Below are 26791 nucleotides of genomic sequence, written 5' to 3'. Positions count from 1 at the left end.
TTGATCCGATTCTTTCTTAGGGTCATAAAATATTGTATGGCAGTCTCTTAGACCTAATTTATGATCCGATTCAGTGGTTCGACCCATACTCAGTATTTTCCTCTGGCTCGTGTACTACCCCCTTTGGCAATACGACCAAAATTTCGAACCGGCCACGGGGTGGCTTGAGAGCTTAATTATTGATCCGATTCTTTCTTAGGGTCATAAAATATTGTATGGCAGTCTCTTAGACCTAATTTATGATCCGATTCAGTGGTTCGACCCATACTCAGTATTTTCCTCCGGCTCGTGTACTACCCCCTTTGGCAATACGACCAAAATTTGGAACGGGCCCCGGGGTGGCGTGAGGGCATAATTATTGATCCGATTCTTTCTTAGGGTCATAAAATATTGTATGGCAGTCTCCTAGACCGAATTTATGATCCGATTCAGTGGTTCGACCCATACTCAGTTTTTCCTCCGGCTCGTGTACTACCCCCTTTGGCAATACGACTAAATTTTCGAACGGGCCACGGGGTGGCGTGAGGGCATAATTATTGATCCGATTCTTTATTAGAGTCATAAAATATTGTATGGCAATCTCCTAGACCGAATTTGTAATCCGATTTAGTGGTTCGACCCATACTCAGGTTTTCCTCCGGCTCATGTACTAACTCTTTTGGCAATACTGGCAAAATTTAGAACGGGCCACGGAGGTGGCGTGAGGGCATAATTATTGATCCGATTCTTTCTTAGGGTCATAAAATATTGTATGGAAGTCTCCTAGACCGAATTTATGATCCGATTCAGTGGTTCGACCCATATTTAGTTTTTTCCTCTGACTCGTGTACCACCTCATTTGGCAATACGACCAAAATTTCGAACGTGCCATGGGGTGGCTTGAGAGCATAATTATTGATCTGATTCTTTCTTATTGTCATAAAATATTGTATGGCAGTCTCCTAGACCGAATTTATGATCCGATTCTGTGGTTCGAACCATACTCAGTTTTTCCTCCGGCTCGTGTACTACCCCTTTTGGCAATACGACCAAAATTTCGAAAGGGTCACGGGGTGGCGTGAGGGCATAATTATTGATTCGATTCTTTCTTAGGGTCATAAAATATTGTATGGCAGTCTCCTAGACCGGATTTATGATCCGATTCAGTGGTTCGACCCATACTCAGTTTTTTCCTCCGACTCGTGTACTACCCCCTTTGGCAATACGATCAAAATTTCGAACGGGCCACGGGGTGGCGTGAGGGCATAATTATTGATCTGATTCTTTCTTAGAGTCATAAAATATTGTATGGCCGTCTCCTAGACCGAATTTATGATCCGATTTAGTGGTTCGACCAAAAAGGCATAAACGGTGCCCAAAAGGCATAAACGGAGCCCAAGAGTCATAAATGGTACCTAAACGGCATAAACGGAGCATAGAAGGCATAATTGATGCCCAAAAGTCATAAACAGAGCCAAAAAGGCATATACGGTGCCCAAAAGGCATAAACGGAGCCCAAAAGTCATAAATGGTACCCAAACGGCATAAACGGAGCATAGAAGGCATAATTGAAGCCCAAAAGTCATAAACGGAGCCAAAAAGGCATAAACGGTGCCCAAAAGGCATAAACGGAGCCCAAAAGTCATAAATGGTACCCAAACGGCATAAACGGAGCATAGAAGGCATAATTGATGCCCAAAAGGCATAAATGGTGCCTAAAAGGCGTAAAAGGTGCCCAAAAGGCATAAACGAAGCGTAGAAGGCATAATTGGTGCCCAAAAGGCATAAACGGAGCCTAAAAGGCATAAATGTAGCCCAAAAGGCATAAACGGAGCCTAAAAGGCATAAATGGTGCCCAATAGGCATAAACGGACCCTAAAAGGTATAAACAGAGCCTAAAAGGCATAAGTGGTGCCCAAAAGGCATAAACGGTGCCCAAAAGGCATAAAATGAGCGTAGAAGGCATAATTGGTGCCCAAAAGGCATAAACGGAGCGTAAAAGGCATAAATGAAGCCCAAAAGGCTTAAACGGAGCTTAAAAGGCTTAAATGGAGGCCAATAGTCATAAACAGAGCCTAAAAGGCATAAATGGTGGCCAACAGGCATAAACGGAGCCTAAAGGCTTAAATGGTGGCCAAAAGAAATAAACGGAGCCTAAAAGGTATAAATGGTGCCCAATAGGCATAAACGGAGCCTAAAAGGTATAAACGAAGCCTAAAAGGCATAAGTGGTGCCCAAAAGGCATAAACGGTGCCCAAAAGGCATAAACGGAGCGTAGAAAGCATAATTGGTGCCCAAAGGGCATAAACGGAGCCTAAAAGGCATAAATGAAGCCCAAAAGGCATAAACGGAGCTTAAAAGGCATAAATGGAGGCCAAAAGGCATAACCAGAGCCTAAAAGGCATAAATGGTGGCCCAAAGGCATAAACGGAGCCTAATAGGCATAAATGGTGCACAAAAGGCATAAACGGAGCCTAAAAGGCATAAATGATGCCCAATAGGCATAAACGAAGCCTAACAGGCATAAATGGTGGCCAAAAGGCATAAACAGAGCCTAAAAGGCATAAATGGAGGCCAAAAGGCATAAACGGAGCCTAAAAGGCATAAATGGTTCCAAAAATGCATAAACAGAGCGTAAAAGGCATAATTGGTGCCCAAAAGGCATAAATGAAGCCTAAAAGACATAAATGGTGGCCAAAAGGCATAAACGGAGCCTAAAAGGTATAATTGGTGCCCAAAAGGCATAAACAGAGCGTAAAAGGCATAATTGGTGCCCAAAAGGCATAAACGAAGCCTAAAAGGCATAATTGGTGCCCAAAAGGCATAAACGAAGCCTAAAAGGCATAAATGGTGGCCAAAAGGCATAAACGGAGCCTAAAAGGTATAATTGGTGCCCAAAAGGCATAAACAGAGCGTAAAATGCATAATTGGTGCCCAAAAGGCATAAACGAAGCCTAAAAGGCCTAATTGGTGCCCAAAAGGCTTAAACGGTGTCCAAAAGGCATAAACGGTGCCCAAAAGGCATAATTGGTGCCCTAAAGACATGAACGGTGGCCAAAAGGCATAAATGGTGCCTAAAAGGCATAAACGGTGCCCCAATGGCATAATTGGTGCCCAAAAGGCATAAACGGTAGCCAAAAGGCATAAACGGTGTCCAAAAGGCATAAATGGTGTCCAAAAGGCATAAACGGAGCCGAAAAGGCATAAACGGAGCCTAAAAGGCATAAACGGAGCCTAAAAGGTGGGTAAACGGAGCCTAAAAGGCATAAATTTTGTTAGTTTTGGCTCCTTCCAGGTATACGAGCCGTGGCTAAAATCGTCAAACGCCTCAGGCGGGTAAATCGGATCATGAACTTTAACTAGGACCTGCCTGTGGACCTTATTAAGACCTTAATATATAATAGGAACTATGAGAAGGCCCTAGACATACTCTTTGGCTCCTTCTAAAATTTTGGTAGTTTTACCCAATACCCGGGTTTACGTGCCTTGGCAAAAATCGTCAAACGACTCGGGCGGGTGAATCGCATAATGAACTTTCACCAGAGGGTGTCTGTGGACCCAATTAAGACCTTAAGATAGAATAGGAACCAGGAGAAGGCCCTAGAAATACTCTTTAACTCGTTCCAAAAATTTGGTAGTTATTCCCAATACTCGGGTATACGAGCCCTGGCTAAAATCGTCAAACATGTCGGGCGGGTGAATCGTATCATGAACTTTCATCAGGAGATGTCTGTGGACCCTATTGAGACCTTAAGATATAATAAGAACTAGGAGAAGGCCCCAGACATACTCCTTGGCTCGTTCCAAAATTTTGGTAGTTTTGCCTAATACCCGAGTATACGAGCCCTGGCTAAAATCGTTAAACGTCTCTGGCGGGTGAATCGGATCATGAAATTTGATCAGGAGATGTCTGTGGACCCTATTAAGACTTTAAGATAGAATAGGAACTAGGAAAAGGCCCTAGACATAATCCTTGGCTCGTTCCAAAATTTTGGTAGTTTTGCCAATACCCGGGTATACGAGCCCTGGCTAAATCGTCAAACGAATTGGGCGGGTGAATCTGAACACGAACTATAACCAGGAGGTGTCTGTTGACCCTATTAAGACATTAAGATAGAATAGGACCTAGGAAAAAGCCCTAGAAATACTCTTTAGCTCGTTCCAAAAATTTGGTAGTTTTGTCCAATACCCGGGTATACGAACACTGGCAAAAATCGTCAAACGACTCGGGCGGGAGAATCGGATCATGAACTTTAACCAGGAGGTGTCTGTGGACCTTATTAAGACCTTAATATAGAATAGGAACTAAGAGATGGCCCTAGACATACTCCTTGTATCATTCCAAAAATTTGGTAGTTTTGTCCAATACCTGGGTTTCCAAGCCCTGGCAAAAATCATTAAACGACTCGAGTTGGTCAATCAGATAATGAACTTTCACCAAGAGGTGTCTGTGGACCCAATTAAGACCTTAAGATAGAATAGTAACTAGGAGAAGGCCCTAGAAATACTCTTTAGCTCGTTCCAAAAATTTGGTAGTTTTGCCCAATACCCGGGTATACGTGCCGTGGCTAAAATCGTCAAACGTCTCGGGCGGGTGAATCGGATCATGAACTTTCAATAGGAGATGTCTGTGGACCCTATTAAGACCTTAATATAGAATAGGAACTAGAAGAAGGCCCTAGACATACTCCTTGGCTCGTTCCAAAAATTTAGTAGTTTTGCCAAATACCCGGGTATACGAGCCCAAGCTAAAATCGTCAAACACCTCTGGCGGGTGAATCTGATCATGAACTTTAACCAGGATGTGTCTGTGGACCTTATTAGGACCTTAATATAGAATAGGAACTAGGATATGGCCCTAGACATACTCCTTGGCTCGTTCCAAAATTTTGGTAGTTTTGCCCAATACCCGGGTTTATGAGCCCTGGCAAAAATCGTCAAACGACCTGGGCGGGTGAATCGGATAATGAAGTTTCACCAGGAGGTGTTTGTGGACCCTATTAAGACCTTAAGATTAAATAGGAACTATGAGAAGGCCCTAGAAATACTCTTTAGCTCGTTCCAAAAATTTGGTAGTTTTGCCCAATACCCGGGTATACGTGCCCTGGCTAAAATCGTCAAACGTCTCGGGCGGGTGAATCGGATCATGAACTTTCATCAGGAGATGTTTGTGGACCCTATTAAGACCTTAATATTGAATAGGAACCAGGAGAAGGCCCTAGAAATACCCTTTAGCTCGTTCCAAAAATTTGGTAGTTTTGCCCAATACCCGGGTATACGATCACTGGAAAATATCGTCAAATGAAATATAGATTAGGAACTAGGAGAAGGCCCTAGACATTCTCCTTGGCTTGTTCCAAAATTTTGATAGTTTTGCCCAATACCCGGGTATACGAGCCCAGGCTAAAATCGTCAAACGTCTCAAGCGGGTGAATCGGATCATGAACTTTGATAAGGAGATGTCTGTGGACCATATTAAGACCGTAAGATTGAATAAGAACTAGTAGAAGGCCCTAGACATACTCCTTGGCTCGTTCCAAAAGTTTGATAGTTTTGCCCAATACCCGGGTATACAAGCCCTAGCTAAAATCGTCACATGACTTGGGCGGGTGAATCTGATCATACCTCTAATATCTTCTCAAAGCGTATTAAGCTTTCTCCAAATCACCCCGAATTGACTTCGACCCCCTGATGTTCTGGTCAAAATTGATTTTTGTATAATAGAGTAGTTACTTATTTATATTTTGTCTTTGATAACAGACTGTAAGGTTAAACGTTGGACTTACATGCCATCCGGACTTACATGCCTTACATTCAGGGTGTTTAGGACTTACTTGAATGCCCCACCCCTGTAGTTTCCTTAGTGCCCCTTAAGTCATGAAATCAGATAACTTATATATTTAGATTATACTTTTGATCTTTTTATACTTTTCAATCACTTTCTTTTTCTTTTCTTTTCTGAGAAATTTGCCATATAGCAATAATTTATTTCTGCTCAAATACTTAATAAATATTTTGATAGACTAGAAACACCAACAGGCTCGTGTATGATTGGATAATAACCTTTCTGCCTATCATTCGGAGAGATATGCTAGAGAGCATACCTTATTTTCCAATGTTTCACCACATCATACTTAGCAAAGTTAAGTGTATATCACATATGACAACTATAGACTATGGAATGCTACCATACTTTGCCAATTACTGTACTCAAAGCCCTTTGAACTTATAATCCATGAGTTAGTTGTCTTAAAACAGTTTTTCTATCATTTCCCATTTTAGATTGGATTCGATTTCCACCGCAACAGTTTCTAGCTTCTTCGGAGCTGGGACCTTGGATAATATTATCATGTCTCTTATGAAATATCACCGAAAGCAGTGTTGCTTAGTCAAAAACTTTTACCATTTTAAAAACCATTTCCTTTTGAATGTTCAATTAAGAAATATTGATTTTCAAAAACAGTGTTGTCATTTAAGCATGTTTAACAAGCACACATTATCATATTATCAAAACATATTCATTCAGACAGTAGAAATCACTCAGATAATCACATGAGTCTGTCGAGCATGCTCAGAAGTTCATCGAGCGTACTCAAAAGTCACTCGAGCAAACTTAGCTGAGTGCTCGAGCAGTATACTTGTGCTTGAATTACTTGGAAAGTTTTCCAAAACACATGTCCATGCTTGACCATAAGTAACACATCATTTGTGCTCGAGTTACTTGAGAAACCTCAAGCATGATTTGTTTGTGCTCGAAGAGCATTAAACACAACATGCAACATAGAGTTATGCTCGAAATACTTAGATGAGTTTTCAAGGCCAAATTCTGTGCTCGAGCAGCTGAGCTATGACATCTGTGCTCGAATGACTTAGAATAGTCTTCCAATAGCCTTTGCTTGTGCTCGAGGAGCAACATGCACACTATCAAGCACAGATTCATGCTCGAAGTACTTAGAATCACATAAATACATCATGCAAGAACATATCAAAGTACCAAAAGCTGTAAACAACAACAGCAACATATTTCAACAAGATTTTCACAAAATTCAGTCACATACATGAGTCATGAAATTAGAATAATCATTCAAGCATAGCAATTTATCATGCATAACATTCAAGGTGAGTAACACAGATAATTAGTAAGCACCTCACTTAAGCACACATCCTAAATCAGACTTCATTAGCATTTATCATTCCTAGGCACTTTAACAGAAAATGAAACCTGGTTTTATCTAAAGGTTTGGTGAATAAATCAACCAAATTATCAGATGTATCTACCCTTTTCATTTCTATTAAACCTTTTTCCTGACAGTCCCTAATGAAATGATGTCTAATTTCAATGTGCTTAGTCTTAGAATGTTGGACTGGATTCTTAACAATAAACATAGCAGCAGTATTATCAATTAAAATAAGTGTAACTAAAAAATTCAGACCATAATCCAGCAGTTGATTTTGAATCCACAGAACCTGTGCACAGCAGGCAGAAGCAGCAATGTATTTAGCTTCAGCAGTAGAGATTGACGCTATAGTCTGCTTCTTGCATTGCCACGACACCAGCCTGTTCCCTAGAAACTGGCATCCTCCAGAGGTTGATTTTCTACTCGTGTTGCAACCATCATAGTCACTATCCGTGTAGGCCATCAAATCAAAGGAATGGTTCTTTGGATACCAAATCCCAAAATCTGGCTTTCCCTTTAGATATCTGAAGATCCTCTTGACTGCTAGCATATGTGAAACTTTGGGGTTAGCTTGAAATCTTGCACAGACATACACAACAATCATAATATCTGGCCTAGATGCTGTGAAATACATCAATGATCCTATCTTGGCCCTATATTCATGCTGGTCCACTAGCTCCCCCTTTTCATCAAGTACCATTTTCTCATGTATGTCCATTGGTGTGGACACTGTCTTGAAGTCTTGGCACTTGAATTTGTTAAGAATCTCTTGTACATATTTTGATTGATTTATGAAAATTCCATCTGCTTTCTGTTGCACCTGAAGTCCAAGGAAGAAATTCATTTCCCCCATTCAACTCATTTTGTACTTGGACTTCATCACTTGCTCAAACTCTTTGCATATTTGTTCATTTGTAGAGCCAAAGATAATGTCATCCACATACACTTGCAGCAGCAGCAGATCTTTGTTTCTCCTTTTGTAGAATAGAGTCTTGTCAATTGCTCCTCTGCGGAAACCATTTTCCAACAAATGATTTGAAAGCTCATCATACCAAGCTCTTGGTGCTTGATGCAGTCCATACAATGCTTTGCTGAGCTTGTAAACTTTGTTGGGATGCATTGGATCTTCAAATCCAGGAGGCTGAGTGACATAGACTTCTTCATCAATTTTTCTATTTAAAAATGCAGATTTTACATCAAGTTGATAAACTTTAATGTTCATTGATGCTGCATATGCAAGAAAGATTCTGATAGCCTTTAGCTATGCAACTGGAGTAAAAACTTCTTCAAAGTCCACTACTTCTTCCTGTAAGCATCCTAGGGCCACCAATCTTGCTTTGTTCTTGATTACATTTCCTCTTTCATCCTTCTTGTTTCTGAAAACCCATTTTGTACCTATAGCATACTTGCCTTTGGGCTTGTCAACCAAGTCCCATACATGTAAGTCTCTGAGTTGGGCTAATTCCTCCTGCATAGCTTCTACCCAGCTGTTGTCTTTCAAAGCTTGGATAATGTTCTTTGGTTCAACTTGGGATAAGAAGCAAGCATACATGCAGATGTTTGCCTTTTTAGAAGAACTTCTTGTCACTCTTTCATGCAAGTCTCCTATTATGTTTTCTGCGGGGTGATTTCTTTCAACAGAGGTGGTCTGCACAACTTGTTGTGTAGATACTTCTGTCTCTAGATTTGTCATGTTCAACTCAGCAGATTCATCTTCAATTCTCACTTGAGATTCTTCATTAGCTTGAACTTGATTGATCTCTGATGATGATACTTTAGTTGACCCAAATTGTGGAGAGTCAAACAAAGACTGGAACCTATCTTCAAATGGATTTATTCCTTCAGTCTGAACAGGTTGTTGACCTTGATTGGGTTCACTCTCTACTTCACTTGGTCCTTCATTTGAGACTTCCACTGCATCATCTTGTCCATTCATATCAACTTCAGCAACTTGATTGTTGTTTCTTTCAAAGTTAAATCCATGAGATTCAGGAGCAACAGATGACCATAGCTTGTCCAGATCAACTTGTCTTTGTTTTCTTTTATCTTCAAAGCTGGTTCTGTACATGCTATCATCCATATCTTCATTGTAGATTTTAAAAGATTTTATCATCTTTTCCAAGTCAAACAGCCACTTGGGTCCTTCAACATTGTTAAAATGGTTTTCATTGAATATTATATCTGAAGATTCAATTACCACCATGTGCTCCTTCACATAGACTCTATAAGCCTTTGAATGAGATGAGTAGCCCACAAAGAAACATTCCAGTGATTTTGACTGGAATTTGTTTAGATAGTCCTTTGTATTCAGGAGTGAGAATCTACATCCAAAAGGCTTTAAGAACTTCACATAAGGCTTTCTTTTGAAGATAACCTCATATGGAGTCTTATTTTGAGCCTTGTTTAATAGAACCCTGTTCTGCACATAACATGCAGTGTTGATTGCTTCTGCCCAAAACGTGACTGGCAGATTTGCATCAGCAATCATGGTCCTTGCAGCTTCAATCAATGTTCTGTTTCTTCTTTCTGCAACACCATTCTGTTCAGGAGTTCTTGGTGCACTGTATTGTTGAAAGATTCCCTTATAAGTGCAGAATTCATCCATAATTCCATTCTTGAATTCTGTCCCACTGTCACTTCTAATGACCTTTACTTTCCTTTCAAGCTGATTTTCCACTTTCAGCACATAGGATCTTATCAAATATGAGGTTTCAACTTTGCTGCCTAAAAAGTATACAAGTAAACCTTGAATAATCATCAGTGATCACCAGGCAGTATCTTTTCTTCCCAATACTTGGAACACTTACAGGACCAAATAGATCCATGTGTAACAGTTCCAAGACCTCATCAATGGTGTTTATCATTTTGCTCCTGTGTGAGGATTTGTGTTGTTTTCCTTTTAGGCAAGATGTGCATTTTTCTTCCAATTTGAACTCTCTTGTGGGAAGGCCAACAACATGTTCACCTTTTATAAGTTTATTCATGTTCTTTAAGTTCACATGGCACATCTTCCTATGCCATAGCTTAGTTTCATTTTCAGTTGCTTTGGAAACAAAGCATGAACCACCTCTTGAAGTTGCAGTATTCATTCTTAGTTCATAGAGGTTGCCATTTATTGGAGTCATCATCATTATCATTTTAGTTGGAATCACAAACTCAGGCTTCAAAATCAGGCAATGTTCATCATTGAAGGCTACCTTGTATCCTTTGTCACATACTTGAGAAATGCTCAACAGATTGTATTGAAGTCCTTCAACATGTAGAACATTCTCAAAGGATACCTTGTCATTTGTGAGTGTTCCTCTTCCAACTATCTTCCCTACATTCTCATCACTCCCAAAAGCAACTGGTCCCTCATATTTTATTTCATAATTGTTTAGTGCACTCTTGTCACAGGTCATGTGCCTGGAACATCCACTGTCCATGTACCATAAATCATTGCTGTTCAAGGACTGTTCCTGCACATACACATAAAACAGAATTAGTTGGATTCTGATTTACAAACTGCATCAGTTTGTAATTCAGTGTTAGTAGAAGATTCATCAGGAGCTGGAGCTGGAACTGGAAGTGGATCTTCATACACAACTTCACATTCTTCTTCTGTGTCTGAATCTGACCCATTCTTCACAACTTGTGATTTGATTAATTCTTCAGTTTGCTCAATCACATAGATCTTCTTTTCAGTCACCTCCTGCTTTGTCTTCCATTGGAACTCTTTTGGTTCAAACCCCTGTTTTAACAAAAACTTTTCTTCACTGTTAAGAACTCCTGGTCTTATCTTTGCTTTTCCCTTATCAGTTGACCTTTTGTTCTTCTCAGCTTTTTGTGACTCTTTCTCATTTTTTTGATTTTCAAAATGGTCTTGAGTTTCTTTTCAAGGATCTGCTTTTTTTCCTTACTACCAAATGGTTTTCTATTTCCACTCAGATATTTCTCATACATTTCTTTGTAACTCTTCATATCAAATCCACTCACCACATCAGGAATTTCAAAGGTGTCCTCAAGAATCCAGCAAGAATCAGTGTGATGTCCATAGGCATCACATTTCTTGCACCAGACCTTGGCAAAACTTCCCATATCTTCAAGCAATTTTTGGTCTTTGATTTTGTCACTGGGTTTTAGAAAGTCAAAGCCTAAAGAGGTCTTTGGACACAAAGTGTTGGAAAAATCCATCTTGATTGGCTCACTGATGTCAATTGTTTGTGGATACTTTTCTTTGACAAAAACAATTTTCTTCAGCTTGGATGGAGTTCTTAATGAGCTTCCTTCTTCTTCTCTTGAGTGTCTTCTTATTGGCACATAATCAACATCCCCAATATCAAATAACTCATGGTTAGAGAAAACCGGATAAATTGGTGGATGTGACTGTTCATAAGAAGATTTCACAGTTTCTTCTGTTCTTTTCTAGATATCATGCTTTGGTCTTGCACAGATGTCGAACACCACATGTTCTATTCTCATCTTCTCATAGTTCTTTTTCATCTTTGGAGTCATCCTTGGCAGAAGAGGAATCTTTTCTCTTTTCTTTTTGCTTGATCCTTTCTTCTTCTTGCCCTTAGATGACTTATAGCTTCCATTGCTGCAGTTACTTTCTTCACTGGAGTACTCACTCCATTTCTTCTTTTCACCTTCTATCTTTTCATTTTTCTCAATCTCTGGCTCCTCACTCTGCTTCACTGCAAACTCTCCATTCTTGTCTACAAATACATCAGAATATTGCTTCATAAACTCATCCTTATTATCAAAGACATTTTTGAATTGCTTAAGATATTCATTTCTGCTCTCCTTGTCTACTTTCAGTGGGTAGCTATTACAAAAAGGTGGTGGCACCTTTTTATACTTCTCTTCCTCAGTCATTTTATCAACATAACCCACTAAATTTCTCGTAGAAACAAGGTTCTTCAAGAATTCCATTTGAATCACTAATTCAGCATTCTTCATTTTCTCTTCTGCATACATCTTCTTCAACCCTTCAATTTCAATTGTCATTCTGGATTGGGTTTGGTATGCCATCATACAATCCTCTTCAAGCCCCTTGATTTGACTTTCATAGGTTGCCTCACTTGCTTCATAGACATTCAAGAAGACTTCCTTTCTCCCACACTCAGTTTTCCACTTACCAATCTCCTGATTTAATTCATCAATGGTAATAAGAAGATCAGAAATTGAGATATCAGATTGTACCTGAGCATTTGAGGATTCAGCCTTGTCATGCACTTTGGCCATAAATGCAACATTTTCCTTCTCTATTTCAGCTACATGATTGCTCCAATCAAATTCCCCATCCTGTGGCACCTTGGTTACAGCAACATTTCCCTGGTCTCTCTGTTGATTCACATTGTTCTGATTACTTCTGTTTTGATTTGTGTGAACCTGCATTTGATTGTTTCTTTGAGGTTGAAATGTTTGTTGACGGAGTCTGTTTGGATTCTGATAGGGGTTTTGGTTGGTGATCTGATTTCTTTGTTGCTGGAAATTCTGATTCTGGCTATGGTAGAATTGATTTTGGTTTACTTGATTGCCAGGCTGCTTTGGCATGTTACATTGTCTAGCAAAATGTTTTGGTTGTTGACAATTATAGAAGATAGCCTTTGATTTGTCAAAGCCGATTCTTTTGTTTGGTCCATTGAAACTTGTTCTACCAGTCCTATTATACAACCTTTTGCTTCTTACTGCTAGCATGGCTGCTTGCCACTTTATGTCCATGTCCTCTAATTCATCAGCATCTATTTGTTCTAGATCTTCTTGCACAATGCTTGTGTTTATCAGATTCTTGGCCACAAAGGCATGATATGACTCGGTAAACATGGAGAACAAGGCTTGGTAGTCTGCCTTTTAGGCTATTGGGCAACATTTATGCCTTTTAGGCTCCGTTTATGCCTTTTGGCCACAATTTATGCCTTTTAGGCTCCGTTTATGCCATTTCAGCACCAATTATGCCTTTCACTCTCCGTTTATGCCTTTTGGGCACCACTTATGCCTTTTGGGCTCCGTTTATGCCCAATGGGCATCATTTATGCCATTTAGGGTCCGTTTATGCCTTTTTGGCTCCGTTTATGCCTTTTCGGCACCGTTTATGCCATTTAGGCACCATTTATGCCTTTTAGGCTCCGTTTATGCCTTTTGGCCACCATTTAGGCCTTTTAGGCTCCGTTTATGCCTGTTGGCCACCATTTATGCATGTTTGGCTCCGTTTATGCCTTTTCGGAACCATTTATTCCTTTTAGGTTCCGTTTATGCCTTTTGGGCATCATTTATGCCTTTTATGCTCCGTTTATGCCTTTTGGCCACCATTTATGCCTTTTAGGCTCTGTTTATACCTTTTAGCCACCATTTATGCCTTTTAAGCTCCGTTTATGCCTTTTGGCTTCATTTATGCCTTTTAGGCTCCGTTTATGCCTTTTGGGCACCAATTATGCCTTCTATGCTCCGTTTATGCCTTTTGGGCACCGTTTATGCATTTTTGGCACCATTTATGCCTTTTAGGCTCCGTTTATGCCTTTCGGGCACCATTTATTCCTTTTGGGCTCCTTTTATACCTTTTGGGCACCATTTATGCCTTTTAGTCTTCGTTTATGCCTTTTGGCCACCATTTATGCCTTTTAGGCTCTGTTTAAGCCTTATGGCCTCCATTTATGCCTTTTAAGCTCCGTTTATGCCTTTTGGGCTTCATTTATGCCTTTAAGGCTCCGTTTATGCCATTTGGGCTCCGTTTGTTCCTTTTGGCCACCATTTATGCCTTTTAAGCTCTGTTTATGCCTTTTGGCCTCCATTTATGCCTTTTAAGCTCCGTTTATGCCTATTGGGCATCATTTTGGCCTTTTAGGCTCCGTTTAAGCCTTTTGGGCTCCATTTATGCCTTTTAGGCTCCGTTTATGCCTTTTGGCCAATTTTATGCCTTTTGGGCTCTGTTTATGCCTTTTGGCCTCCATTTATGTCTTTTAAGCTCCGTTTATGCCTTTTGAGCTTCATTTATGCCTTTTAGGCTCCGTTTATGCCATTTGGGCATTGTTTGTTCCTTTTGGCCATCATTTATGCCTTTTAAGCTTTGTTTATGCCTTTTGGCCTCCATTTATGCCTTTTAATCTCCTTTAATACCTATTGGGCATCATTTATGCCTTTTAGGCTCCGTTTAAGCCTTTTGGGCTCCGTTTATGCCTATTGGGCACCATTTATGCCTTTCAGGCTCCGTTTATACCTTTTCGGCTCCGTTTATGCCTATTGGGCACCATTTATGCCTTTCAGGCTCCGTTTAAGCCTATTAGGCATCATTTATGCCTTTTAGGCTCCGTTTATGCCTTTTGGGCACCGTTTATGCCTTTTAGGCTCCGTTTATGCCTTTTCGGCTCCGTTTATGCCTTTTGGACACCATTTATGCCTTTTGGCCACCGTTTATGCCTTCTGGGCACCAATTATGCCTTTGGGCACCGTTTATGCCTTTTGGCACCGTTTAAGGCTTTTTTGGCACCAATTATGCCTTTTGGGCACCGTTTATGCCTTTTGGCCACCGTTTATGCCTTTTGAGCACCAATTATGCTTTTGGGGCACCGTTAATGCCTTTTAGGCACCATTTATGCCTTTTGGCCACCGTTCATGCCTTTTGGGCACCAATTATGCCTTTTGGGCACCGTTTATGCCTTTTGGACAACGTTTATGCCTTTTGGGCACCAATTAGGCCTTTTAGGCTTCGTTTATGCCTTTTGGGCACCAATTATGCATTTTACGCTCTGTTTATGCCTTTTGGGCACCAATTATACCTTTTAGGCTCCGTTTATGCCTTTTGGCCACCATTTATGCCTTTTAGGCTTCGTTTATGCCTTTTGGGCACCAATTATGCCTTTTACGCTCTGTTTATGCCTTTTGGGCACCAATTATACCTTTTAGGCTCCGTTTATGCCTTTTGGCCACCATTTATGCCTTTTAGGCTTCATTTATGCCTTTTGGGCACCAATTATGCCTTTTACGCTCTGTTTATGCATTTTTGGAACCATTTATGCCTTTTAGGCTCCGTTTATGCCTTTTGGCCTCCATTTATGCCTTTTAGGCTCTGTTTATGCCTTTTGGCCACCATTTATGCCTGTTAGGCTCCGTTTATGCCTATTGGGCATCATTTATGCCTTTTAGGCTCCGTTTATGCCTTTTGTGCACCATTTATGCCTTTTAGGCTCCGTTTATGCCTTTTGGCCACCATTTATGCCTTTTAGGCTCTGGTTATGCCTTTTGGCCTCCATTTATGCCTTTTAAGCTCCGTTTATGCCTTTTGGGCTTCATTTATGCCTTTTAGGCTCCGTTTATGCCTTTTGGGCACCAATTATGCTTTCTACGCTCCGTTTATGCCTTTTGGGCATCGTTTATGCCTTTTGGGCACCACTTATGCCTTTTAGGCTCCGTTTATACCTTTTAGGCTCCGTTTATGCCTATTGGGCACCATTTATACCTTTTAGGCTCCGTTTATTTCTTTTGGCCACCATTTAAGCCTTTTGGCTCCGTTTATGCCTGTTGGCCACCATTTATGCCTTTTAGGCTCTGTTTATGACTATTGGCCTCCATTTAAGCCTTTTAAGCTCCGTTTAAGCCTTTTGGGCTTCATTTATGCCTTTTAGGCTCCGTTTATGCCTTTTGGGCACCAATTATGACTTCTACGCTCATTTTATGCCTTTTGGGCACCATTTATGCCTTTTGGGCACCACTTATGCCTTTTAGGCTCCGTTTATACCTATTAGGGTTCGTTTATGCCTATTGTGCACCATTTATGCCTTTTAGGCTCCGTTAATGCCTTTTGGGCTACATTTATGCCTTTTAGGCTCCGTTTATGCCTTTTGGGCACCAATTATGCCTTCTATGCTTCGTTTATGCCTTTTGGGCACCTTTTATGCCTTTTGGGCACCATTTATGCCTTTTGGGCGTCAATTATGCCTTCTATGCTCCGTTTATGCCGTTTGGGCACCATTTATGAATTTTGGGCTCCGTTTATGCCTTTTGGGCACCATTTATGCCTTTTTGGCTCCGTTTATGACTTTTTGGCACCAATTATTCCTTTTACGCTCCGTTTATGCCTTTTTGGCTTAATTATGCCATTTAGGCTCCGTTTATTCCTTTTGGGCACCATTTATGCCTTTTAGGCTCCATTTATGCCTTTTGCGCACCATTTGTGCCTTTTTGGGCACCACTTTTGCCTTTTACGCTCCGTTTATGCCTTCTTGGCACCATTTATGCCTTTTTGGCTCCGTTTATGCTTATTAGGCATCATTTATGCCTTTTAGGCTCCGTTTATGCCTTTTGGACACCATTTATGCCTTTTTAATTTCCGTTTATGCCTTTTGGGCACCTATTATGCCTTTTAGGCTCCGTCTATGACTTTTTGGCACCAATTATGCCTTTTAGGCTCCGTTTATGCCTTTTGGGCACCATTTATGCCTTTTACGCTCTGTTTATGTCTTTTGTGCTTCCTTTATGCCTTTTAGGCTTTGTTTATGCCTTTTCGTCTCCGTTTATGCCTTTTGGGCTCCGTTTATGCCTTTTGGGCTCCGTTTATGCCTTTTGGGCACCACTTATACCTTTTTGGCTCCGTTTATGCATTTTTGGGAACAATTTATACCTTTTAGTCTCCGTTTATGCCTTTTGGACACCAATTATGCCTTTTACGCTCCGTTTATGCCTTTTGGGCACCACTTATTCATTTTTGGCACCATTTATGCCTTTTAAGCTCCGTTTATGCCTTTTGGGCATCATTTATGCCTTTTACGCTCCGTTTCTGCCTTTTAGGGACAATTTATGTCTTTTAGGCTCCGTTTATGCCTTTTAGGCACCAATTATGCCTTTTACAATCCGTTTAAGCTTTTTTGGCACCATTTATGCCTTTTGGGCTCCGTTTATGCCTATTGGGCATCATTTATGCCTTTTAGGCTTCGTTTATGAATTTTAGGGACCAATTATGCCTTTTAGGCTCCGTTCATGCCTTTTGGGCACCAATTATGCCTTTTACGCTCTGTTTATTCCTTTTGGGCACAAATTATACCTTTTAGGCTCCGTTTATGCCTTTTTGGCACCATTTATGCCTTTTAGGCTCCGTTTATGCCTTTTGGGCCCCATTTATGCCTTTTAGGCTTCGTTTATGCCTTTTTGCCACCATTTATGTCTTTTATGCTCCGTTAATGCCTTTTAGGCACCACTTATGCCTTTTTGGCTCCGTTTATGCTTATTAGGCATCACTTATGCCTTTTTGGCTCCGTCGGAAATGCAAGAGTTATCAAACCAACTCGAAAAACTTTCCGACAAAGGATTTATTCGTCCAAGCTCCTCTCCTTGGGGCGCTCCCGTCCTCTTCGTGAAAAAGAAAGATGGCTCATTTCGCATGTGCATCGATTATCGTGAACTCAATAAACTTACTATCAAAAATCGTTATCCTTTGCCACGAATCGACGACCTCTTCGATCAACTCCAAGGCGCAACGTGTTTCTCCAAAATCGATCTTAGATCGGGATATCATCAGTTGCGTGTTCGCGAAGAAGACGTTCCAAAAACCGCATTCCGTACTCGATATGGACATTTCGAATTTTTGGTCATGCCCTTCGGGTTAACCAATGCACCCGCGGTATTTATGGATCTCATGAACCGCGTTTGCAAACCGTTTCTAGATAAATTCGTTATTGTCTTTATTGATGACATTCTCATTTTCTCTAAATCCAAAGCCGAGCATGAGCATCACTTGCATTCCATTCTCGAAGTCTTAAGAAAAGAACGACTTTACGCCAAATTCTCAAAATGTGAATTTTGGCTAGAGGAAGTTCAATTTTTGGGACACATCGTAAACGACAAGGGTATTCATGTTGATCCCGCAAAAATCGAAGCCGTCAAAGATTGGAAGACTCCGACTACACCCACGGAAATTCGATCTTTCCTCGGTTTGGCCGGATATTATCGGCGTTTCATCCAAAATTTTTCCAATATCTCTTTACCCCTCACTTCCCTAACTCGCAAAGGACAGCCTTATGAATGGGGATCCAAACAAGAAGAAGCATTTAATACTCTTAAACACATGCTTTGCAATGCTCCCGTTCTAACCCTTCCCGATGAAAACGACGACTTTGTTGTATTTTGCGATGCTTCTCATCAAGGTCTCGGTTGCGTTCTCATGCAACGAGGTCAAGTTATCGCGTATGCTTCAAGGCAACTCAAGGTCAACGAGAAGAACTACACGACTCACGATCTTGAACTTGGTGCCGTCGTTTTCGCACTCAAAATTTGGAGACATTACCTTTACGGAACGAAATGTGTGGTTTTTACCGATCACAAAAGCCTTCAACACATTTTTGACCAAAAAGATCTCAACATGAGACAACGAAGATGGGCTGAGTTACTTGGTGACTACGATTGCGAAATTCGCTACCATCCCGGTAAAGCAAATGTCATGGCCGATGCCCTTAGTCGGAAGGTTAATGTCAAATCCGTCTTGCTTCTTAGCGTCACCGTTCAAACCGATCTCCAAGCCCAAATCTATCAAGCCCAACGTACCTCTGTTGACGAAGGCAACATGTACGACGAAATGTCATGTGGAGCCGAGCTTAAACTCGAAACAAAACCCGATGGCTTATTGTATTATCTCAATCATTTATGGGTTCCCGATCGCGATGGCCTTCGTACTTGCATACTCGATGAAGCTCACAAGTCAAGATATTCTGTTCATCCCGGTGCGGATAAAATGTATTTCGATCTTCGTTCTACCTTTTGGTGGCCGGGTATGAAGAAAGACGTAGCAACGTACGTTTCGAAATGTCTTACTTGCTCTAAAGTCAAAGCCGAACATCAAAAACCCTTTGGGTTACTCGAGCAACCACCAATCCCCATATGGAAATGGGAAGACATTGCTATGGACTGTATAATGAAACTACCCACTACACAAAAAGGCAACGATAGCATTTGGGTGATTATTGACCGATTAACCAAGTCCGCTCACTTTATTCCAATTCGAGAAAAATACTCCGTTGAGCAACTTGCCCAAATCTACGTTCGCGAAATCGTGTGTCGCCACGGTTTACCTTTGACTATCATCTCCGATCGCGATGCTCGATTCACATCTCATTTTTGGCGATCACTTCAAGAAACCTTGGGAACTCGTCTTGATCTTAGCACCGCTTATCATCCTCAAACGGATGGACAATCCGAACGTACGATTCAAACACTTGAGGACATGCTTCGAGCGTGTGTACTTGATTTCGGTGGGAATTAGGATTCTCACATTCCTTACATTGAATTCTCTTACAATAACAGTTTCCATTGTAGCATCGGTATGCCTCCTTTCGAAGCTCTCTACGGTCGCAAATGTCATTCCCCGATTAGTTGGAACGAAATCGGGGAAGCTCAAATTACCGGACCCGAAATGGTCCAAGAAGCCACCGACTGTATCGACCAAATTCGCAAGAACCTACTTGCCGCTAGAAGTCGACAAAAGAGCTACGCCGACAAACGGCGAAACCGATCGAATTCAATGTCGACGATCTCGTCCTTCTCAAGGTATCCCCTTGGAAAGGAGTTGTTCGTTTTGGAAAGAAAGGAAAACTAGCTCCCCGTTTCGTAGGCCCATTCAAGATTCTTGAGCGAGTCGGAAAAGTAGCCTACCGACTCGAACTACCGGAAGAACTCACCGGTGTTCATCCGACCTTTCATGTTTCAAATCTCAAGAAGTGCTTAGCCGAAGGTAGTCTCCATATACCTCTTGACGAAGTACAAGTCAATGAATCAATGATTATGGTTGAACGACCCGTTGAAATCATGGACCGCAATGAAAAGAAAACCAAGCGAAGTCGCATTAAGTTAGTTAAAGTTCGATGGGAATCACGGCGTGGCGCGGAGTTTACATGGTAACGAGAAGACTCGATGAAGGAGAAATATCCATATTTATTTACATCATCTTAATTTCGGGACGAAATTTTCTAAAGTAGGGGATACTGTGACATTTGTCAATTTCGGGTTATTTTATACTTGTATTCTTAATGTAAACCCGACCCGTTTTGTATCCCGAACCTTTCGATATTATCAAAATGATGAATTGTATGTTAAATATTTGTTTTATAGTTGTTGGATAAAAAAAACACCCTTTTCGGTTCTTAAAATTCCCCGAAAACGTTTAAAATGAACTCCAGGGACTAAAACTACCAAAATGGAGACTTGAAGGACCCATTTGTAGTTTGTGCTTTCTTGGGTCTATAACCAACCCATTTTCATGAAACACCCTTTATGAAAGACCCATTCAACTTACCCTATATATACACACCCATCTTCTTCATTTGTGCTTGCTCATTTCTTCATTTCTCTCTCAAATTCTTGAATTCTAAGGTTGTTCTTCATAAGCTAATCTTTCATTTTAACTAACTTCTCAATACTTAAAGCTTGATGTTACAACATATATATAATATACACTCCTTGTTTACCTTCGGTCTTTCATTTCTCCGGTCTCGGCCGGTTGAAATGTCGGACTAGTAAGGCAAGGTTACATGGAGGACTTTGTAGTCCTTGTTTATATATTTAACAAATCTAACCATATAACTTGTTATACTTGCTTAAATTCTACATATTTTAGTTTATTTTTCATATTTGTCAAGTTCCATGGTATTGGGTATGTGGTGACTAGCCTCGGTTTCATCCCGAGTTGAGAACCGAACCAAAAACCGAACTTTTGTTTAAAAGCATTATTGTTAACTTTTTGAATGTAAAACTTGAGTATTATTATTTATAAGTTATTTTACAAGTTCCATGGTAATTGGGTATGTGGTAACCATCCTCGGTCTTATTCCGAGTCAAGGACCGAACCAAAAACCGAACTTTTGTTTAAAAGCTTTATTGTTAACTTTTTGAATGTAAAACTTGAGTATTATTATTTATAAGTTATTTTACAAGTTCCATGGTAATTGGGTATGTAGTAACCATCCTCGGTCTTATTCCGAGTCAAGGACCGAACTAAACCGAGTTCACTCGCTTAAGACACACAAGTGTGTTTTTAGCCACCAAAATCATATTTTTCTTCAAGATTATATTTTAAATCAATTTTAGATAATTTCTAAACATACTTGGCATGTCGGTAACCAACTTGATCTTATAACAAGTTCGAACCGATAAGGTCGTTTACTCGCTTAACGAACGTTAAGGTTCTTCACAATAGAACTACATACTTGGTTAAGTCTATTTTGATTTTATTGAGTTATCTCATAACATTTATTATTTTGGGAAGTTAACTGTGAGCTTGGTCAATTATCAAGTCTCGAACCGACAAACCCGAACACTCGATTAAACCTCGTTTTGGTATTCTTATAACCAAAGGTTTTGCAATATCGCATTTTAACCCACATTATTACTTAACATAGGTTGAGTAAAAAAAAAAGAAAAAAACTAATGAATAGAATACCGAGACCCGGTTTCGAGTAAACTTATTTTACAAAACTCGTTTCTTTAATTTCTCAAATATTTACTTTTTAAATCCTAAACTTTATTTATTTACTTTATTTGTCATGTATTTTATTTTAAACCCTTCCAAGACTACCTACTAACACAAGACCCGTTTAATATAGGTCTTGCTCGTTAAACCGATCTCTCCGATTATTCACGACACTATCTTTCAAGTTACTTGTTAATGTGAGTACTTTTTCATCCCCCGTTCTCCATCTTTCGTTTTGGGGGTGGCATTGCATACTTATTCAAATTCAAATGATTTATACTTGAGTCTTAAACCACAACACGTATTGTATATGTTTACTTAAATAAATGCTCGATTTGGTGTTATATGCTTTACATGATTATGTGCAAATTCTTGAATGCTAAGGCGGGTAGCCTCTTGAATGCTAAGGCGGGTAGCCTCATCAAAGTATGATCATACGTTAATTCCGAGTATATATGGTATCCCCATATAGAAAGGTGTCATTAATGTATTCTTATTGACGATTTCATTATTGTCGTCAATGTATTCTTATTGACGGTTTGTCAATGTATTCTTATTGACGGTTTCATTTATCTAAATTGTTGCTATTATTTATTGTTTTCATATAATAGTTGTGGATTTCATACTATATACTTATTGTCCAAAACTTTGAAAATTGCTCACCAATCTTCGTGTTGACAAACTCTATTTTATGCAATGTTACAGATCTGATGTTAGCTTGATTGGATTACTTGAAGAAACTTATTATCTTGGCTTTAGGATATTAGAAAATAAAAGAACAAGTTATTTGTGTATCTATCTATTTGGCATTTTGTATGAACAATTGTTGTGTTATTTATGATGATATGGATTTAAATGAGTGGTTTAAATATTCTAACTTTATAGTGTCATTGTGCAATGAGCAATAATGTCGCGCCTCGACGTTTCCGCCTTCATTGGTCGGGGTGTGACAAAAATGCATCAAGCTTTTGCCACTTTCATGCCGCCTTTAACATCTGACCACACACCCATCCTTCTTACGGTTCCAAGCATTAAGAAGAAGTGGAGATCCCAGAGTTTTAAGTTTATGAATTTTCTGACACGCAAGACAGAGTTTAAGGAAATTATTAAGAATGGTTGGCAGAAATAGATTCAGGGGTATGCCATGTTCCAAGTGGTAAACAAGCATAAAGACCTGAAATCACCGATCAGGAAGTTTAGTAAAGAGAAGGGTAATTTGGGAAAGAAAATAGAAAGCATTAAACATGAACTTGGAAAGATCCAATTGGAGGCTGAGACTGACTTGGGTAATAAAGAGTTGCAAGACGAAGAACAACTCTGCCTGGAGGCTCTAAAACAAACACTGATTGATGAGGAACTCCTACTAAAGCAAATTAAGAGAGGGAGACCATAACTCTAGGTATTTTCATGCTTCCGTTAAATCTATGCATAATAGGAGCAGAATTTCGTCGCTTGTGGGTAGTGATGGGAAGTATTACCAGGGGGATGAGATTAATACTCAGTTTGTTAATTATTATATGGATTTGCTGGGAAAAAGGATACCAACTACTCCTATACAACAGCCCCAATCCCTTTTTATAAACAAATTGACTCAGGAGATGGCTAATAACATGGTCCGTGAGGTTACAAATGAGGAAATTAAAAGAGCTATGTTTGGCATTGAAAATGATAAAGTTCCGAGTCCAGATGGGTACACATCCAAATTCTTCAAATCAACATGGGACCTGGTGGGGGAAGATGTTTGTAGGGCGATAAAGGAATTCTTTCTTAATGGGAAACTTTTGACACAGGTATATGCGGCTATTATAACCTTAGTCCCAAAGAAGTTAGACCCTAAGTATGTGGGGGACTTTAGACCGATAGCATGTTGCAATGTGCTTTATAAATACATCTCTAAAATCATTTGTGAGAGGATGAAGGAAGGGTTGGGAACCATTGTTGATGAATGCCAAAGTGCTTTTGTGCCTGGTCGAATGATCTGTGATAATATCCTATTGACTCAAGAGTTGGTGAGGAATTACCAAAGAAAGAGAGGGGAACGAAGGGTGGCCTTAAAGATTGACCTCCAAAAGGCTTATGATTCTGTTGACCATGAGTTTGTGAAACAATGCCTTGTTAGGTTTGGGTTCCATGAAAGAATGATTCAATGGGTTATGACATGCATCACCACTGCTTCCTATTCCACAAAAATCAATGGGGAGACACATGGCTATTTCCAGGGGCTTAGAGGATTAAGGCAAGGTGACCCAATATCACCATACCTGTTTACTCTTGTGATGGAGGTGTTAAACCTGATAATCAAGAGGAACGTTGCATAAGCACATAGGTTCAAATACCATTGGAGATGTAGTGAAATGAGAATTACCCATTTGTGTTTTGCCGATGATTTATTGGTCTTCTCCCATGCTGATAAGCACTCCTTAATGGTCATAAAAAACGCCTTAGAAGAGTTTAAGAACTGTTCAGGGTTAATTCCTAACCTGAGCAAAAGTACGATGTATTTTGGGAACGTTCCTAATCGAATTCAAGAAGAGCTAAAGACCATACTCCCATCTAGGGTGGGATAACTACCAGTTCGTTACCTTAGGGTACCTTTACTATTTAAACAACTGTATTCAAAAGATTGTAAACACCTCATTGATAAGGTAAAAACAAGGATTGGAGATTGGAAGAACAACTTCCTGTCGTTTGCTGGTAGATTGCAATTGATTAACTCAGTACTTGCCTCCTTGCAAGTGTACTGGGCCTCGGTGTTCAGCCTCCCAGATAATATAATAAATGAAATTGAGGGGTTAATGAGGAATTTTCTCTGGATCCAAACGGAGCAAGCCAAAGGCAAAGTTAGAGTAAGTTGGGTTGAAGCTTGTAAACCAAAATGCCAAGGTGGGCTGGGAATCAAATCGCTGAAAGATCGAAATACGGCCTTGATGACGAAGCATATATGGAACATTATTAATAAAAAAGAATCCATTTGGGTCCGTTGGATTAACAGATACAAGCTACAAGGCAATAACTTTTGGGACATAAGAGCTGAAAGTGGTGCTAGCTGGAGTTGGAGTAATATTTTGAAGAACCGGGAAACCATAAGACACCACTGCTGGTCTACAATTGGAGATGGTACGCAAACATCGGTTTGGTTTGATATGTGGCACCCTCTGAGCCCTTTGGGTGAAATTGTCACCAAAAGAGAGATACATAGAGCAGGGCTGGATTTAGAAACGAAAGTGGCGGACATTATAAAAGAGGGAAGATGGAAGTGGCCGGTGGAATGGAGGGAAAGATTTGCTTGCCTCTATGATTTTGAACCTCCAAGATTATGGGTTGACAAACAAGATGCAACTGAATGGAAAGCTAATAATGGGCAGTTGGTTGTGTTCTCCACGAGCCAAGCTTTTGTTGACATCTGTGGTGCATCGCCTGAGATGAGTTGGCACAAAATGATATGGTTCACACAAAACATCCCAAGACATGCTTTCATCCTATGGTTGGCTGTCAAGGAAAGATTATTAACTCAAGATAGGTTGTGGAGGTGGGAAAGGAATACGGATAATCTAAAATGTGCCTTCTGTGATAGCCAGCGGGACAGCCATGCACACCTCTTTTTTGAGTGTGAGTTTCCTAACAGGATATGGTCAGAGGTGAAGAAGATTGCTGATTTAGGACGCCCGCCAGCTGTGTGGTCTGAATGTGTACACTATCTTGGTGCTCTCCCCACAAATCCGTCCATCAAGAGCATCATTTGGAGATTACTTCTGGGAGCAACGGTGTACTTCATTTGGCAAGAAAAAAATCTAAGGTTATTCCAGAATGGTAAAAGGAAATGGGAGGAGGTTTTTGAGCTGATTAAAGAGGAGGTAAAACTAAGATTGTGGGGGCTGAAAATTCGAGACACTAAAGGGTCTATTGAGGCGAGCAAGATATGGGGTTTCGAGGTGATTCGGAAGCCAGCAACAACCATTCAGCAATGACACAACGCTATATGGATATCGAGCTCGGGGAAATGCATGGAAAGCTCGGGTATAAGGGGCTGATGCGTGCGGCTGTCTCACTTGATAAGTATGGTTCGGATGGGTCGGTGGGCTTATCACTAACCTGGTGGGGGAGGGTAATGGGTTGGAAGTGTATTTGGTTGCAGGTTACAAAGGATACCATACAACACAGGAAGGGCCAACATGGATCTGCTCAAGGAGAATTAGTAAGACTGGGGGTGGGGGTATTTTGGGATTTTGCATAAATAAGGTGGACAAAAAAACGTTTATGGCTAGAAATCCGCCTAATAAGGCTCCGGAGTGTCTCCAAACTTGCAAAAATGAGTCAGTATTTTACTTTTTCTAATCTATTAACCCGCACAAACATCAGTGTGGTTGGGGTTAACTCTGCGGGTATGGTAGGAGATTTAGGTAATGAAGAGCCTGGAGGTAGGCTTAGCCCCAAGGTGGTATGGCAGGATCACAATATTGTGCTTAGGAATTCTTTATCTACTTATCAAATTTTTTTTGTACCTTTCTAGATCTGCACAATATTGAGAAACCCTTGTTGTGTGTCTTCAAAATAGCCTTTTATTGCTTTACTTTCATTGAGTCTTCTAGCTCACTTGAGCTGATGAGATCCACTTGGATCTGGGGGGACGAGACACTTTGGGTACCAGGTGGAATAAGGAGAGAAAATAGCCTTCGGGTTGTCATCTTACTAAACATCCCTTGCCATAGAAAACATATATTTTTTGGTCTTTTTTTTCATCCTTTTTTAGGAAATTTAAACCCTGTTTTATTTTTAGTGATCAACTGTCCCGGTACATTAACCCGGTTGATTGCTTCTGCGTTACGGAATTGGTGGTTAGGATGGAGAGGGCTGAGGGGAAGCCTACAAACAAAGGTGCAATGGAAGGATCACATCATAGTGGCTAGGACATTTGCTTCCACCCTAAATATTGTTTATACGTTTCTAGAACCTGACTATGATGTGAAAACCCTATCTAGGATTAGAAACCTTTTTATTTTTCACATCCTTGAGTCAGTTGTGTCTACCTCACTTGAGGTGGGATGGTTCGGATATGGGTTGGGAATACTATATACTAAAGAAGGAAGGGACATGTATGTTTCAGGTAATATGAGTTGGGTGGATCAGAAGCTTATTAATCGAGCAAGCTGTTGCATAAGGAAAGATCCAAATATGGGAGAGATGCAAAATAAAGGGGCTGTTT

The 26791-nt window shown here is 40.3% G+C and overlaps 1 protein-coding gene across 1 annotated transcript; it reads left to right on the top strand.

Annotated features, from left to right (window-relative positions):
* The first annotated feature begins 24515 nt into the window (after window positions 1–24515).
* On the top strand, window positions 24516–25556 carry LOC143632543 (uncharacterized). Its single transcript, XM_077101032.1, has one exon. The coding sequence runs from the start codon at window positions 24516–24518 to the stop codon at window positions 25554–25556; it is 1041 nt and encodes a 346-aa protein (XP_076957147.1).
* Window positions 25557–26791: the final 1235 nt, after the last annotated feature.

This window comes from Bidens hawaiensis, unplaced genomic scaffold (assembly GCF_021521415.1).
Source record: "Bidens hawaiensis isolate Kalapana, Puna unplaced genomic scaffold, B.hawaiensis_p1.1 tig00006397_1, whole genome shotgun sequence".
Lineage (NCBI taxonomy): Eukaryota > Viridiplantae > Streptophyta > Magnoliopsida > Asterales > Asteraceae > Bidens > Bidens hawaiensis.
The sequence above is the reverse complement of the archived record's forward strand: the minus strand, read 5'-3'. Positions and strand labels throughout refer to the sequence as shown.

Coding starts and splice junctions, on each gene's coding strand:
- LOC143632543 (XM_077101032.1), top strand. CDS start 24,516: ATGACGAAGCATATATGGAACATTATTAATAAAAAAGAATCCATTTGG.